The sequence below is a fragment of the Notamacropus eugenii genome, chromosome 2 (assembly GCF_028372415.1).
Source record: "Notamacropus eugenii isolate mMacEug1 chromosome 2, mMacEug1.pri_v2, whole genome shotgun sequence".
Classification (NCBI taxonomy): domain Eukaryota; kingdom Metazoa; phylum Chordata; class Mammalia; order Diprotodontia; family Macropodidae; genus Notamacropus; species Notamacropus eugenii.
In genome coordinates, this window is record NC_092873.1 from 220,987,514 (window position 1) to 221,003,850 (window position 16,337).

General features: G+C 33.9%; 1 protein-coding gene across 3 annotated transcripts in view; it reads right to left on the reverse strand.

The window, feature by feature from the left end:
- Positions 1-16,337, reverse strand: part of HBS1L (HBS1 like translational GTPase) — a 125,448-nt gene that overhangs the window by 99,304 nt on the left and 9,807 nt on the right. For 2 of the 3 annotated variants that reach the window (XM_072643403.1, XM_072643404.1), the window contains exons 3-4: positions 9,223-9,354; positions 8,794-8,958 (exon numbers count right to left, since the gene is read on the reverse strand). In XM_072643403.1, coding sequence (XP_072499504.1) covers positions 8,794-8,958; positions 9,223-9,354 — 297 coding nt within the window. Of the gene's footprint in view, positions 1-5,416; positions 7,293-8,793; positions 8,959-9,222; positions 9,355-16,337 lie in introns of those variants that run through there. The other variant, XM_072643405.1, reaches the window with a different exon arrangement.

Below are 16,337 nucleotides of genomic sequence, written 5' to 3' on the forward strand. Positions count from 1 at the left end.
TCACTGTGTATTTTGTTCTCTTGGGTCTCCTTATTTCACTCTATTTCCACAAACCTTCCTGAGTTTGTCTTAATTCCTCATTTTCTTTATCTCTTACTGTTATTATCAATGTTCCATTAACATTCCTACAACACTGTTTTTCTCAGTCATTTCGAGGCTGCCCACTTTGTTTCTAGCCTTTGTCACCACAAAGCAGGCTGCTATGAATAGTCTAGTATATAGTGGACTTTTATTTCTGTTGAATTACCTGGGTTATATAGTCCCTTCTCTAAACCCTCCCTCTGAAGATCTCATTTACTCCCAGGACTCCAATAACTAAGTTAAATGTGAGTGAATCCCAACTGAAGCCAAGACAAAGTATTAATGTACTACAGGCAAGATTTCAAAATATCATCAATATACATTTGATCCAGACCTGCATTTTGATTGTTATAGCGAGAAAACTATACCAATGCAGATCAGCAACTGTTCTGCAAATTACAACCTCAGTCAGTCTATGTCAGAGGTAGGACTTGAGCCTACATCTTCCTGTCTCAATAAAAATGATGAAATATTAATGACAGCTAACATTTATACAACTCTTTAAAGTTAATAAGGTATTTTACATACATTATCTTACTTAATCTTCACAAAAATCCTATAAACCTTATACTACAAGTATTGTTATCAACCCCATTTTCCAAATGAGGAAACAGCCTCAGCAAGTTTAAGGCCACATAACGAATAACTGTGAGACATGGGTTTCAAGTCCAGCATTTTTATACTATACCACACCACAAGTTTTGACCCTTCCCTCAACAGCACGCAAAATAGTACTAGCTACATGAATTCACCACTCTCAGCCTTAGTTTCTTCCTTTGTAAAATGAAGGAGCGGCTCTTTCTAAATGGCTGATGCTCTCTCTCTTTGAATGCATCCAGCTTAACATCCTAATGGAAGGAAAGAAAGAGTTCACAAGGAAAAGCCTGTGATCCAAAATGAGGCAGGAGAAGCTATAACAGAGTAGGCTCTTCCCATGAGATCAAAGTGAAAAAAGGATTTTATACATTTCTGTATTAATTTAAAAACCAAAGCAATTCTTAACAAAGTCACATAGCATAGTAACCATAAAAGTATCCCTAGAAATAAGTCCACTGATTTCTCATTAGTCATTAATTTCCCCCCGAAACTTATATTAGCATTTGATTTTTGTAACCCTCTATTCATGCATTACTGTGTACTCCAATTAGCTGAATTTCCCTACCACAGTGTCAACTCCATGAGGGTTAGGACCCCACATTTATGCAAAATTTCTATCCCCTACCAAGATACTCTGCATAGAATGTTTTATAAGAGTGTGCTGAAATGAATCAAAACCCCAGGGAAACTTACAAAGAGCGAGCCAAATACTGTCCTCTTGATTCAATTCAGCCCTGTCCCAATAAGCTATGTAGCTATATGAGAATTACATACTGAAAGAGATGTCAAGAATTTGAATACTATTTTCCTGCTGCTATACATATGTCCTGGTCAGGGTCTAAGTTGTCTTAAAACTCTGTTATATTGTTGTTATATTTTTTATTCAAGGGTTTCCAGGATAAGACAACTTTCCAAAGGATGAGAAAAATATGCATTGATACTTTTAAGGTTCCACAGTTTTTCTTTATTCATCTGACTGTCTTAAATGTGAGAATATGTTGCTTTCAATAAGCTCTTCATTTACAACAAATACGTTTATTCTTTTGAAGACAGTGAACGGATTAACAGGTGAAGTGATTAAACAGATAAGAGACAATGATGAAGTTAAGTTATAGAGATAAGAAATATGTCCCATAAAATAATTTCTCCTTGGGCAAGTTAACTTTCCTTCCACTGACCTTCTTATATTTACCAAGTTATTTACAACCACACTTAAAATTATATTCAAAGTTGGTTTCTGATTAAATAAAAGACAGACCATAAAAACCAGTACTCTCATGAAACCTAAGCTTTTAAGATGATTAAATTATAAAAGACTATTGGCTCTGTAAGAAATTCTACACAGCCCAGTTTGTTTTGTTTTTTTAATTCATTTACAGAAACATTAAGCAGTACCTACAATAAAAATTATTCAAAACCACCATGAAATTTTCAGGTTTATATTTTTAAAAATCAGCATATAAATTGTGATTTTTTTTTTTACTTTACATAAAAAAAACTTTAGTATTACATTTTTCAACATAACTTTTTGTAAAATGTCCACATGTTGAGTTTATATACATAACAAATACTTCATAAACTAAAAATCTAAATTCCAATATACAATTAGTTCAACTGATCCATACATAATTATATGTACATTTAAAAAATTATAGGCTATCTGAAAAGTAGCAAAGAAATTTGTATCAAAAGACCTCACAAACATTTCACCACATACAAAATACAAGAAAGCAAAGTTAGCTAATTGGAATTTCTAAGCTAACTTGCTAGAAAAATGACTATAAACTAAATGTACGTTTGCGTAAACATCCCAACTGCCCTCATATTATGAGGACATTTAAAAACATAAAAGGACAAGTGACTCACAGTTCTTATTCTATATGCAGTTTTTTTAATACCCGTTTCTCATATTTACAACTTTTATACTGATTCAGGTTCAATGAAAGTTGGATAACACTAAATTCATGATTTTTTTTTTTTGCCAAAGGAGCATCATATATTTCTCCACTGTCAGATACAAAACAAAATATTTCAGGAGAGAGCTTCCCTTAGAATGATAAGCTATATTACTTACCATTTAGTGCTAGAAAACAGCTTAAGACACTGCTTGAAAATACACATTAACTGCTTGTGGCCTTTAATTATTACAAGAACCAACGATCTACTAAAACTTAATGAAACAAAAGCAGAAAAGTCAGCTAAGAAGAGAAAAAGAAAAGGTCAGGAATAAGAATACAAAGTTGACAAGCAAAAGGTATGAGAAATGTGTAGAAAATGATGACAGTACGTGTAGAAAATGGTGATAGAATAAAGCAATATTTTAGAAGATACAAGATAAGGAAGAGAACATAGATGGCAAAGATATCCTACAATTACAATAGTAAGCATCATTTCAGGAAAAAAAACCCAAAACAACAAGCCAAGGGAAGGCTTTGGTTATATACTTAAGTAATATAGAGGAATAAAATTTCTATATGAAAAATCTTAAGAATATAATAATAAATGACAATTACTTTTTAAACTGGCTTACTTTTGAAAAGAAATCGTGTGAAAGGCAATTAGAAAATCTATCTTCCTTCAAAAAAAAATCTGAAAATTATCACAAGGGAAAGAAAAATGGCTTTATACACACCTCAAATTTTATGTCTGAACTAGAAGAACTGAAGTAAAATGATGTAACATATCTGGACTATAAACTTATTACCAAGGGAATAAATGGTATATGGTTTATAATATGCACAATATACTATCAATATTCAATATCACTTGAATTTTAAAGTACAAACACAGCCCTACATGCAAGCAGCTGGTAAGCATAAATAACTAGTTCAAACCTGGATATGTTTTCCAGGTAGTTCAGAGAATGAAAGGTTTTCTCTGCAACACTGTGTGTATTCTAGTGTTCCTGCAAGCCTGGCTGTGTATGTTGGCAGGAAGAGATGTTGGAGCCAAAAAACAAGGCTGTTGCTTTTAACTCATGCTATAGAAAGCATTTTTCCATAGAAACAAAACTGTAAATAGTAGATGTTTCTGGGTCAATCCACAATAATCTATTTAAGCATACACTGTTTAACTGAAAAAAATAATATTAGAATTGTATAACACAATTGCTGGTGATGCCTTATGAGTAAAATTGATTTTGTAGACTAGTCTAGGAATCTAACCATTATTTCAAACACTGTTTCAGTGGCAAAATGTGTCCATAGCTTCAAACGGATCTATAGACAACCTTTCAGTATACCAAAAGTTGAAAACTGTTTCATTTAGAATAGTGAGTCATCTGTCACCCTTTTACTCCCCACTCCCATTCAAAATATTGGCTTAAAAACTCAAAATTACTAAATAGTTTGCCATTTTTCTGTAACCATTGTCCAAAAGGAAAATTATTTGTGGTCTCCAAAACTGACCCCCAAAATACATCTCAAAAATTCTAAAGTTACCAAAAATGAATTATGAAACTCTGAAAAGCCAAACAGAACAGACCTCACCCTGAATGCCTAATTACCCTTGAAAAGAATATTATTCATTATATATCAGTCTTCAAACTATGAAAATGTTAATTTGTTTTTAAGAACGAGTATATATTAACTTCAAGTTTTTCTAGCAAAATAATACTACATTCAAAATCATTACTAAATATACAATCTATAAATAAATATTGGGACCTACTCCTGAGCAACAAATTAAATGGCAGCTACAAAAAAACTATTTTATCCCCCCCAAAATTCTACGGTTCATATGCAAAGTCAGTTTGTTTCCCAAAGGTGACCTTTTGATATTAAAATGTATTTCCAGGTAGCTACCAGGCGAAAAGTCTAACTGGATATTCATTACCCTGCACTCAAACTTGATGATCCTTCCAAATTTAGCTTAGCTTGTCTTCAAATATAGTACAACCCTTATATTGCTACTGGAAGCCTTTCCAGTTTAATTGAACCTCCCAGAGCTTGTACTCCACTGACAGTTTTTCAAGAAACCCAATGTTCATTCCCACACCACAAAAAGGTCCTAGAGAAGGAAATCTTTGAAGGTTTTAAGGAACTGGAATCTACCCAATAAGCATCACCATTTTTTCTTGTAATTTTAAGTTAAAATCTGATTTATTTTCCTCTAAGAGGTGAAAAACATTCTCCAAATTCTCTGACTAAAATAGCTTTAATTTGGTCTGATTGTGCTAAAGTCCTGCTCTTGTTGAGCAACAACAGAGAAAGATTTTGCACATTTTTCTAAAGAAAAAAGTAAAACTGATGAAAAAAAGATAACTCTATTCATTCCTCTCCCACAAAAAAAAAAAGAAAATAAGCATTATTACGTTCTTCGTCTGAAAACGTTCAATTAGAACAAATGTGTAAACAATTAACTTGTATGACTAATAATGTACATTTCAAATTTTAAAACTGGTCCTACTACCTGGTTTCTATTTTATGTTTAGCAGCAAAAGATTTACTTAAACCCCAAAGTATTTTTTTTAAAGCTTAGAAATTTCAGAATTGTTTAACTATACATTTAAATTGATACACTGATACCCAACAGTATAACCTGGAATGACAGGTTAACATTCTATTTATAACTATATTCTAGGCATGCTATGCCAAATATATGTATGTATATACATATATATGTAAATACATATACATATATATGTATATATATATATAATTTTTAAAATCCATTAAACTAGTAGTCCAAAACTATTGCTAAATGTAATGAATATTCTTCTTAGTAGAAAAGCAGAATCTTTACAAATTCAAAAATGAACTTTATAAAATACAATTATTCATCTCAAAACTGGAAAAAAAAACATTTTTAGCTAAATAAGTTTCAAATGAAATTATATGAGGTTTGATATCAGAACAATTCTATATACACAATTTGTAAACATTATGGGCTCAGATGGTTAATTAAACATGTCATTAATGATTAATGAGGACGGGTAGCAAATGATTAATTTCAGTGCAATAATACAAATGAATTAAAGTTGTTACCATCAGATACAAGTTTTTAAAATATGAAATAAAAATTAATTACAATTCCAAAGTATAAAGGGATTCTATAAAGATTTTAAATTGACTTAAAAGAAAAGGCTCTGCAAGAGCTGTCGAATTCTCCTTCTCTTTTACACTATTCTCTAGTAAAAGCTTTCTTTTGATTAGCCTTCACAATATCATCAGGGGACGCGGATTTGAAGTCAAATGGTGTTATTACTTTGAGAGGACCTATTTCTTTGTCCTTTACTTCTTGAACTTGTCTACTGTAAAGAAAAGTCTTATAGAGGTCAAAGGTGTGTCTCTTGCAGGTTTTCGGTGGATATCGAAGACACAGTGTTGAAGCAAAAGCTGAAGGTCTAGCAGCAAGGGCTTTGGTCCAAGAAAGTGAAAAAGCTGGCTTCCTAGCAATATAGCCTTTCTTGCTTTTCTTATTCTCTCTGGAGAAACTAGAATTTTTCACTAGCTTAGAACTTGAAACTTTAGCTCCCGGTATTAAGATATTTGACTGGTTTTCTACAGGCTTTGGAAAAATCTGTGGGGTTCTTATAAGGACACTTAGATCAATATTTGAATCTACTGCAGAAGATTTTATTTCAGGCAAATCCAACATAGAAGGATCTTTTTTAATTTGAGATTTATCCACTTCACTAATAGATTCTGCAATTAAATCAGAAAGGGACAAATTTTCAAGATCTCTAGTAGGAGAAGTCTTAGAAAATGCCAAAGATGATAGAGATCCGGTTAATTCTGGTATTCCAGTCGAAGACTGATATTGAGTTATTTGTGACAATGGTGTGGATCCCAAACTCTTATCTGTAAAACTGGCAGAAGATTGGTTACAAAGATCAGATAAGGAAAAATAATGGCTTGGATTATTTTCTTTGTGTTCTTGAAATAGTTCAGTAAGAGATGGACTTTCACATTTGGAAAACTGTACCCAGTCCTTTTCTAAATTATGTTTCTTGGAACATTGTTGAGCTGAAAGAAAACTTCCAGATAAGTCTGCCTTTTTATTCTGAAGGTGACTTATATTGTTATCAAGGGTCATGTTTTCTAATGTGTTAGTTAAGTAAAAAGAACTACCAATACTTCCCAAGTTGTTCTGCACTGGAATGTTTTGAACACTGGGTAGTAAACTACTTTCAAAGGACAAAGAACTATCAGATCTTTTTGTCTGTATTAATGCTTTCAAATCTGGTCCTCCCTTGTACTCAGAATCATCCAAGGAGGAAGACTCAGATGAATCAGCTACCAACAACTTACCATCTACACTATTTGAAATCAGACTTTCAAGGTCACTTCTAGATGAAAATTTAACTGTTGGCTGACTGTTAAGAGATTCACAAAATGAATCACGTGGCATATCATTAATTAGGTCAGCTAATGACAGCTCTTTTGATGACTTACATGATTCTAGTTTCTTATCACTGTGAGGCCTGTCAAGTTTCTTTTTTTTATGTAGTACACGGTGACTCAATGTAGTTGAAGAATTACAAGATAATCCATCTTTAGGTACTGAGTCACAAAATTCAAAAGGGGTACTACTGCACCCTGAGTGGTTTACTGATGAAGGAAAAAAGCTTCGAATATTATCAGTTGATACTTCAGATGAACAAAATAAGACTCCTTACCTTACAATAAGCCAGTAATTTTCAGGTAAATGGTTCCAGAAAAAAAAAGTTCCACATATGGAGAAGACAGTCACAGCAACCAAAAGAAAACATGAAACGAGGCATTTAATTACTAAATGTTTCTTTAAAGAACTGAGACATGAATAAAAAGGTGCATAGTTATTATTTAAGAAACATTCTGAAGGATATTTCAAGACATTTTTTGTCTCCCTTTTGCAATTGAAAATTTTACTTCACTTGAAAAACATAGCTATCAATACAGGAAATAGTTTACCTCCAAGAATTTTTTTGTAAATACTGGTTGTTTTTTTTTAAGTTTGTCTTATTCAGCAGCACATATGTGTTGCAAATAAAACCTAACATGAATTACTAAGGGTGCAATAAATCTCAATTCAAGCAGAATTTAAATTAAAGAATCTTTTTAAACTGCGGTTTTATTACTTTTGAGTATATACAGTAATTACCTAAGGTAATAATATGCTGTATGTATTGTATCTTAAAACGTACTATAATGAAGAGAGGATTTATTAGTATCCCAATTATTTTTACAAAATGGGTAATTTTTAAGTAAACATTCCCTCTCAATATTTTTTTTATTATTTCCCTATAGTGGCCTTCAATCTAGCCTTTGTCCAAATTATAATTCCTGAATTAATAAACTCTTAATAAGGTTTTACAGATCACTGGTTACTCAAATTCAAACTTCAAAAAGAGTCAAAAAAAGATTCTAAGACCCAACCTTTAAACATATGCAAGCACCTAAGAAAAAAAACCTGCCTCAACTATTTTAGTCTAAGCTAACTAACTCAGAAAATACTGCTAAGGAGATCGTGGTAAGAGATACAAATCCCATAATGATTAGTCAACTGTGCACAAATAAAAACAGCTTCATCACCAACAACTCTGCTTTAACCTGAGTCAGACCTTTCACGTATACAGGACACTAGCTACAAGAAAGCTCAAATAAATATGAGAAAAGCCTGATACAAAGACAAAAATAAAGGCCCAAATATATTAAGTAAACAGCACTATGATATGCATCATATAATACTTCTTGTTTTAGTTATAAGTTTAAAGTTAACTCTAATTTTCTATAAACGGAAACTGAAGTTTGGCTTTTTCTTTACAATTTGAAATACTGATTAGATATCGGTTCCCCCTTATATATGATTTTCCAGGAAATGATAAAAACAAAAAACAGGTCAGTCCCAGTTTTGCTTTTGCCATTAACTTCTTCTTCCTACATTATCAATTTTTTTATGTACACTACTGACAAGAAACTTACTAGTTTGTATTTGATTTGATTTCCCCAAGCAAGATATGAAAACAAGCAGTATATGAGCCCAAAGGTAGACAACTAAATACATGAAACAGCCTAGGTAATCCATCAATTGGGTAGTCAATATATAAATAATCAAAAGTTAGATACATGCAAACTTTTGTCAAACATTAAGTCATTAAAAGCAAAAATGGGTTTTAAAAAATTAATAGCATACCTTTTGATGCCTTTCCTATGGTCTGCTTTTTATCTTGCTCAAGCACCATAGCTAAAGCCTTCTCCACATCAAATTTGTTTTGCAGCACTGCTTCAATCATTTTTTGATCTGGGACATCATCTCCAAGCACCTCTCTCATGTGATCAAGGCAAGAATAAAGACGAGCTATGGCAAATAACAGTGGTCAAAAACACATTATATAGTGTCACAAAATAGCCCTGAACTTTCCAAATTAACATCTACATTTCTATACAGTTTGTAATACTATTTAGTACGGTTGAAATCTATCACTTCTTAGAAATAAGATTTTTGTCAACAACAACAAAAAAACTTGTTTTTTTTCTTTTGGACTAAACCTGTGATTATAATGGTATAAGAAAATAAGTTCAGAATAACAGAGAAACAAGTTTTGGTATTTTTTAACTGTACCTTGATCAATCCCACTAAGCTGGTGATTAGAAATAGAGTTAGTAGGTTCTTTTGTATCTTCATAGTCAGATTCTTCTACTGGCTCAACAAATGATGGTGGTTTATCACGTCTTGAGTAAATAAATTGAGCAGCTATAATATAAAAAGAACATGATATTATAAATAAATAGTTCCTAAAAGCTACCTTAAATTTCCTTACTGGGGAGAAAGAGTTAGTTAAAAATTATAGATGCTGATGCATCAATTACATATAGTAATATGAGAAGAAATAAATTATACTGAACAATCAAATCATCAAGAAGTCATTTATAGTTGGTTTTAGAATATTATCTCATATATTCCCATACATTCACTGTTGAATGCAAGGCCCTAAATCCACACTGATGCTGCCTTGGTTTTCTCATTGCCCACTCACACTCTGTAACCCTTTTCAAATGGTTTTTCCCATCTCTAGCATCATCATCATCACCATCATCAGCAAGTAATAATCACACAGTGCTTCAAGGTTTGCAAAGTACACATTTTCTCATTTGATCTATTGAAAATAAACAAATTTCAGTAGTCTATTTACTCTATTGAATCTACTTTATCCAAAAATCACCAATCACCACCCAACTGTAAAATGGAATGGACTTTTAATCTTATGGTTAGACTGTTTCTTTATGTTCCCTGCTGGCTATGCCACTTTATGACTGTAATAACTTCTCCTCTTTATCATTAAATGGCTCCACTTCTTCTTCCTATCTTATTCTGTTCCTATCCTATTTCTATCCCCTAAACTTGGGCATATGTCTGGTCCTTCACTCTGATTCTTAATCTAAAACTCTCTCTTGAGAAACCTTCAAACCAAGAAAGTGTGATGGTAATGAAGTCAAGAAAGGAGCATCTATCCAATATCCTGGCTTGATGATTTGAACTACATAGGTGACTCACAAGTATAAAAATCATTCTCTAATGAACTTTCATTTACACATGTATTCTACTGGCTGGTAAACACTTTGTTATCATGTGGAAGACTATTAGCACAAAACTAACACATTCTTAAATCATACTCTTTTTTTTTCCCCAAGAATGGGCTGCCCATTCAGACTTCCCCATTTCTGTCACCGGTATTTATCAGTTTCCAAATCTTAAGGATTATCCCTGGACTCCTTGTTCTATAGCCTGTGACCTGTTTTTACTCTTCCTCTATTAATCTTTGAGGTCTATTCCATCAATTCAATTCAAGCACTGAGTCCTTAAATGTACAAAGTATTAGGCTGCAACGTGAGATAAAAAGTTAAAACAAGTGCTCACAGAGTTTATAGTCTAATAGGGGAGTAATACATAGACACAGACAACTAATACTAATAATACACTGCAAGTACAAATGAAGTACAAAGGCCTCTACAGATGTCATTTGAGATGGTCAAATGAAAAAAGGGTAAAAGATGATCCTGGAACATTGGGAGCAAAGGTTATCAAGTCTGTCAAAAATAGATATATTCTAGGAACTGTCATTCACTTGAGCTAGAGCATAGCATGTGGCAAGAGCACAGCACGTGGGAGGGAGTGGCATAAGAAGGTAAAGTTACCACATCCCCAGAATGTGGAGTACCTTGAATTTTTTCAAATGGAAAGGCATCTTATCTTACCTTTACTTAACAGACAACAGGGATCCAAGATTGTTGAGCAAAACATCACATAGACAAGGAAAACTAACTTGACAGCAGTATGAAAGATAGACTGGAAGAGGGAGGGGGGAATTCATGTAAAAAATTAAATTGCTCAGGAAAGTGATACTGAGATTCTGTACTAGGAGGGATACTGGGAATAGAGATGAGGCAGAACTTGTTACTGACTAGCTATGAGAGATGAAGTGTAGCAAGTTTTAAAACATGGGAGACTGAAAGAAATAGTAACATCAGAAAGAAGGACAGCTTTAGGGGAAAAAAAAGCTCAGTTTAGGATGTGTTGCACTCAAAGTGCTAATGGAATTTATGGGTAGAGACATCCTATAGCAAGGATTCTTTATCTTTTTTTGTCATAGATCTGTCTGGCAGTCTGATAAAGCCTATGGGTCTACTCCTCTAAGAATAATGTTTTTAAGTAATTGAAAAAAAGTTATAAATTTCAGTAAGAAGTTAGAGAGCAGGAAATATTGTTTCTTACTTTGTATACCCAGTACTTAACACAGTGCCTGGCACACACTAATAGCTTAATATATACTAATAGCTTAATATAAATGAGTGACTGAAAATAAAGATTTTTTTCTCCCTCATCCAAGGCACATGTCTGAAGAACTCCTGTCCTAGAGGAAGTAAGAGATGTGGGTCTGGAGCTCAGACAAGACATCAAATCCTGGTATACAACTTTCGGTCAGCTGTACAAAGGTGATAATTGAAGGTATGGCAGAGAATGTAATGGCCAGGAAAAGACAAGTGTATAAAAAAACAGAACATCTCAAGTTCTGTTGAAGAGCTAAAGAGCTGCGAAGAGGACAAGGAACAAGGGAATCACAGATTTAGAGCTGGAAGGAATTTTAGAAGCCAACAAGTCCAATTCTCATTTTACAAATAAAGAAACTGATGTTTATCCCCTCTGATCACTCTGCTACTTCTAACCCTTTGGATAATCCCTCATACTATAAAGACCCTCCTTCCTTACTGCCCTGGCTTTCTTCCTATGTCTCTAATATTTTAGTATTACATAGGGTATCATACCTCAAAGAAAATGTAAATTTTTCATCTCTCTAACTTTTCTTTCCTTTTCTCTTAAAGACGAGCCTTAATCCCAACACACTCTGGTTCTCCAAATTACTCTAGTTCTCATTGATTGGCTAATAACAGGTCCCAGACCAAGCCCCTACTGAGTCATTATTTGGGCCCTGATTGGCTCAGAAGGAACCCAAACAGTAACTGTTTCTATTTTAGCCAGAAACCTCAAGGATCTTCCCCTCCCAGATCTTTTCCCCTTTCTTTGATGTCTTTAGGGTATAGATCTAGCAGTATTACAGCTGGGTCAAAGACAGGCACTGGTTAGTAACTTTCCATGCATAATTCCAAACTGCCTTCCAGAATGGCTGTACTCATTCACAGGTCCACCAACAGTATATCAATGTGCCTGCTATCGCACAAACTCTGTAACACTTAACATTTTCCTTTATTGCCATCTTTGCTAATCTGATGAAGTAGAATCTCAAAAACGTTTTAATTTTTATTTTCCTAATTATGATTTACTTGAAGCATTTCTTTTCATGTTGTTAATAGCTTAGATTTCATCCTTTAAAAACTGCCTGCTCATTCTCTTCAAACTATGTATCAATTAGGAAAGGCTCTTTTTAAAAAACATTTTAATTCCTTAACTATCTTGGAAATTAGACCTTTGTCAGAGAAACCTGCTGCAAAGATTTTTTTCCTGGAATTTTCCTTTTAAACTTCACTTCACTAGATTTAGGTAAAAACTTCTAAAATTTTATGCAATCAAAATTATCCACTTTAACTTCTTTTTGGTCATTAACTTTTCTTCTATCTATAGATTTGATGGGCAATTTCTTTTTCCCCATGTTTCTCTTTTTTATGTGACCTTTCATATCTAGGTCATATACCTATTTAGAGCTTATCTTGGTACTATGTGGTGAGATGTTGATCCAAATTCAATTTCTTCCATCCTGCTGTCCAATTTTCCCAGTAGTTTTTTTTAATCAATTAGCAATTTTTTTTTAATCAATCACAATGGCTAGGATACATTTACTTTCACATAGTATATACCTAATATTCTCAGCTTGATTGATGTACTTTTTAACCAGTACAGATTATTTTGAGATTCACTATTTTATAAGTACAGTTTCAGACCTGACACTATTACACCTAATAGTGTCCTGCACCAACAATTCTCTCATAAACTAGCAGTAGTACCTTAGACTAAATTTGAATCTGAATAACAGACTCCTTGCCCGGTTCCCATCCCCCAAAAGTCCCTATAAGAAATGTTACTATACATTCTCTCTGCCACTAATGGGTCAGATGCTGAAACAGTACTTGCTATTCTGACCCTTTCCTTTGCCAGTTCTGGACATTCCAAATGCAAAATATCAGTTGTCAAAAGGGAGACATCAATGACTGCCTGTTAGGTTCTTGTACTCTAAAATTACAATGTCTAGCAGTAGTGCTTCTCTATTCCAGATACAGATTTACCCAAAATTCAGCAGTCTCTAACACTCTTGCTATTTTTAAAACACATGGCTTTGGCACCATGCTGTCAAATGACAGAAACACTCAAATGATGGTTGGTGTGAGGGAGGATTTTATTCACTGTGGGGCAGTGACAGTTAACACTTATCTCCAAAGCCAAACCTTCTCGCCTCACTCAAAAGGACGCAGTCCAATCAGGCTTTGTGAATATCATTACCAAACGAAGAGAACACCTACCTCTCTAGGAATCCCTACGTGGTACTCCACTGCAAACTTAGTCAGGGATAGACTATGGTACATTAACACTGGACCTAGATCTAACAGCCAAAATTAACTTATACCCTGGAAGAAATTAAGTGGATTTAAAACATTTCTTTTACCCTATCTTTTCATTTTAAGAATGGTGTGGTTGAGAGGGTCAATTGGATAGTTATATTTAAAATGTAGTGAGATATGGCTCCCTTAAAGAGCCAGTGCTAAACCTTTATACTTTCCCTGTAAGATTGAAAAAAACTCCCTAAAACCTGTTGAGGTTTTATAAATTCACTCTAAAAATTCATGGCAGGGAGACAGAAGGATATCAAAGTACAAGCATCATTTGCATCTAGCTTAATCTTAAGATAATGACCTCAGAGCAGGCCTTTGAGATGTTAATATAAATAATAAAAATAAATTAATAAAATACACCTAGTTCTAGAGAACTAAAAACTCAACTTCTAGATTCACAACTTCAAAGCTGAGATGGCCCAAATAGAGATGCAAAGCAAGGGAAGAGAAAGGATAAATTAAGCTATATTATCAATAAAAAGATTAATAGGTATCAAAGATTTGGAACAAAGAAAAAAGTCAGTTTTTATTCAAAAGCTTTTTTTTGTTCAAGTAATTCTTATAAATTAAAAAAATTAATTATGATCATCTTGGTATAATAAAAACAGACATCATATATGACATAATTACATAAATCCAAAGAGGTACTCCTTTACTCCACTTCAACCATACATAGGGATAGTCCTACGCTAGGTTTCACAATTACTCAATAATTACTCTACTTCCCTAATTAGAAACTGACATTCCCCTACCTGACCATAACTGGGGTTTCATTTTAGCAAAGTTATACTGTTATTCTTCCCTAACTGATTCCTTAACATACTTCCTACAGAAAGATTTGAAATCTCACTTTCCCCTTTCCCCTCTAACCTGAGGACTTTGACTTTTTACTTTACACTCAATCCAACAGTTAACCATTTCAGTTCTACACTACTTTCTGTCTCCTTGACTTATTGTTGCCCATTTCTTGCCAAACTTTAGCCTTTCCACCATCTGCCTCCTCTACTCCTACTGATTAGTGGCTAAAAGCAGCTAGAAGAAATCTTGTAACAGTGCTAACTAGATACTTAAAAAATTCATGTTAGCCAACATCAATGGGGCCCTCCCTGAAGCAAGACAGTCAATTTGTTTCTTAACAGTCCCTACCTCACTTCCCACAAAAGCTATTCTATACTTTTCTCTCTCCTCAAAACTCCCACACCTCCCCCTTTCCCCTTTTATACTAAAGATACTGAGTTTAACTTTCCAGAAAAAATTGAGGCCATTCAATACAACTTCTCTCTACTCTCATTTCATCTCAAAACCAGTGTCATTTTTTCCTCTTTTCCTTCTTGTCAAGGCTAACCCCTCTAATGTACCTTGATTCCATCTGAACCAATCTACACTAGCACACTTCCACTCTATCATCCCCACTCAACTCTAACCTTCTACCTCTCCCTATCTTATGATTCCTTATCTATTTCCTTCAACTATATCTATCTCCCCAATCCTTAAAAAATCTTCTAGACCCTACTATTTCCTTAAAGTATCATTATCTCTTCTCCCTTTTTTAGACAAACTCTTAGAAAAAAATGCTTACACTTGCTAACCTCTACTTCTTGTTCTCTCACTCTTCAATCCTTTACTCTCTGGCTTCTAAACTCACTCAACTGTGATCTCTTAACTGTTATATCTATTTTTTTCCAATGCTCATTCTTCTTTACCTACCTGGTGCATTTGACACTGTTAACTACTCTCTTCTCCTAGAACCCTCTTTCTCTTTGGGTTTTTATAATACTGATTCTTCTCTGATTGTCTTCCTATCTATCTAACCACTACTCAATCTCCTTTGAAAGCTGTTCACATGTCAATAAACATTTATATTTATTTATATACATGTACATGCATATGCACACAGACATAAGTATATACGTATCAATACACACACATGCAAATATCACCCTCTACCTGTGGGAGTTCCTCAAGGTTATATTCTAGGTCCTTTTCCTTCTCTCTCCGACACTCATTCATTCTCCACCTGGTTGTAGTCCTTTGAACTCCTCCATCATGACCCCAGAATTTCATCATCCTTGATATTTACATTTCACTACTGTCCTCTGAATGGAGGGTAGAGTGATGTGTTCCTCCCCTAAACTCCACTTAAAGAGTGTGACATCTCTAACTTTCCCACCAAGATGCATTTCTTCGGACTTCTTCATGATCCTTCACCAGGTACCTTCTCCCTCATCCCACTTTTCAAGCCTCCTTTTGTGAGGGGTAGACTCTGGAGAACACAGACTATCTTTCTTTTTCCTATTTGTGTCCCTAGCACATAGAAGCATAGTGCCTGGCAAACAGTCTACTCATGTACAAGGCACTACCAAAAAAACTTTACCTCAAGTCTCTCACCACTCTAGATCATCCTACACATAGCTGCTGAAGTAATTTTCCTTACGTGTGGATGTAACCATGTGACAACTGGTCAATTTCAGTGGCCTCATCACCTCTATCTACAGTTAAACTGGGACATCTTTTAAAGTCTTTCACAACCTGGCCCTAATCTCTTTCCAGCCTCATAGCTCATTAATCACTACCCCATTCCACATTGTGATGCAGTCATATTGGCTTTTTCTATAA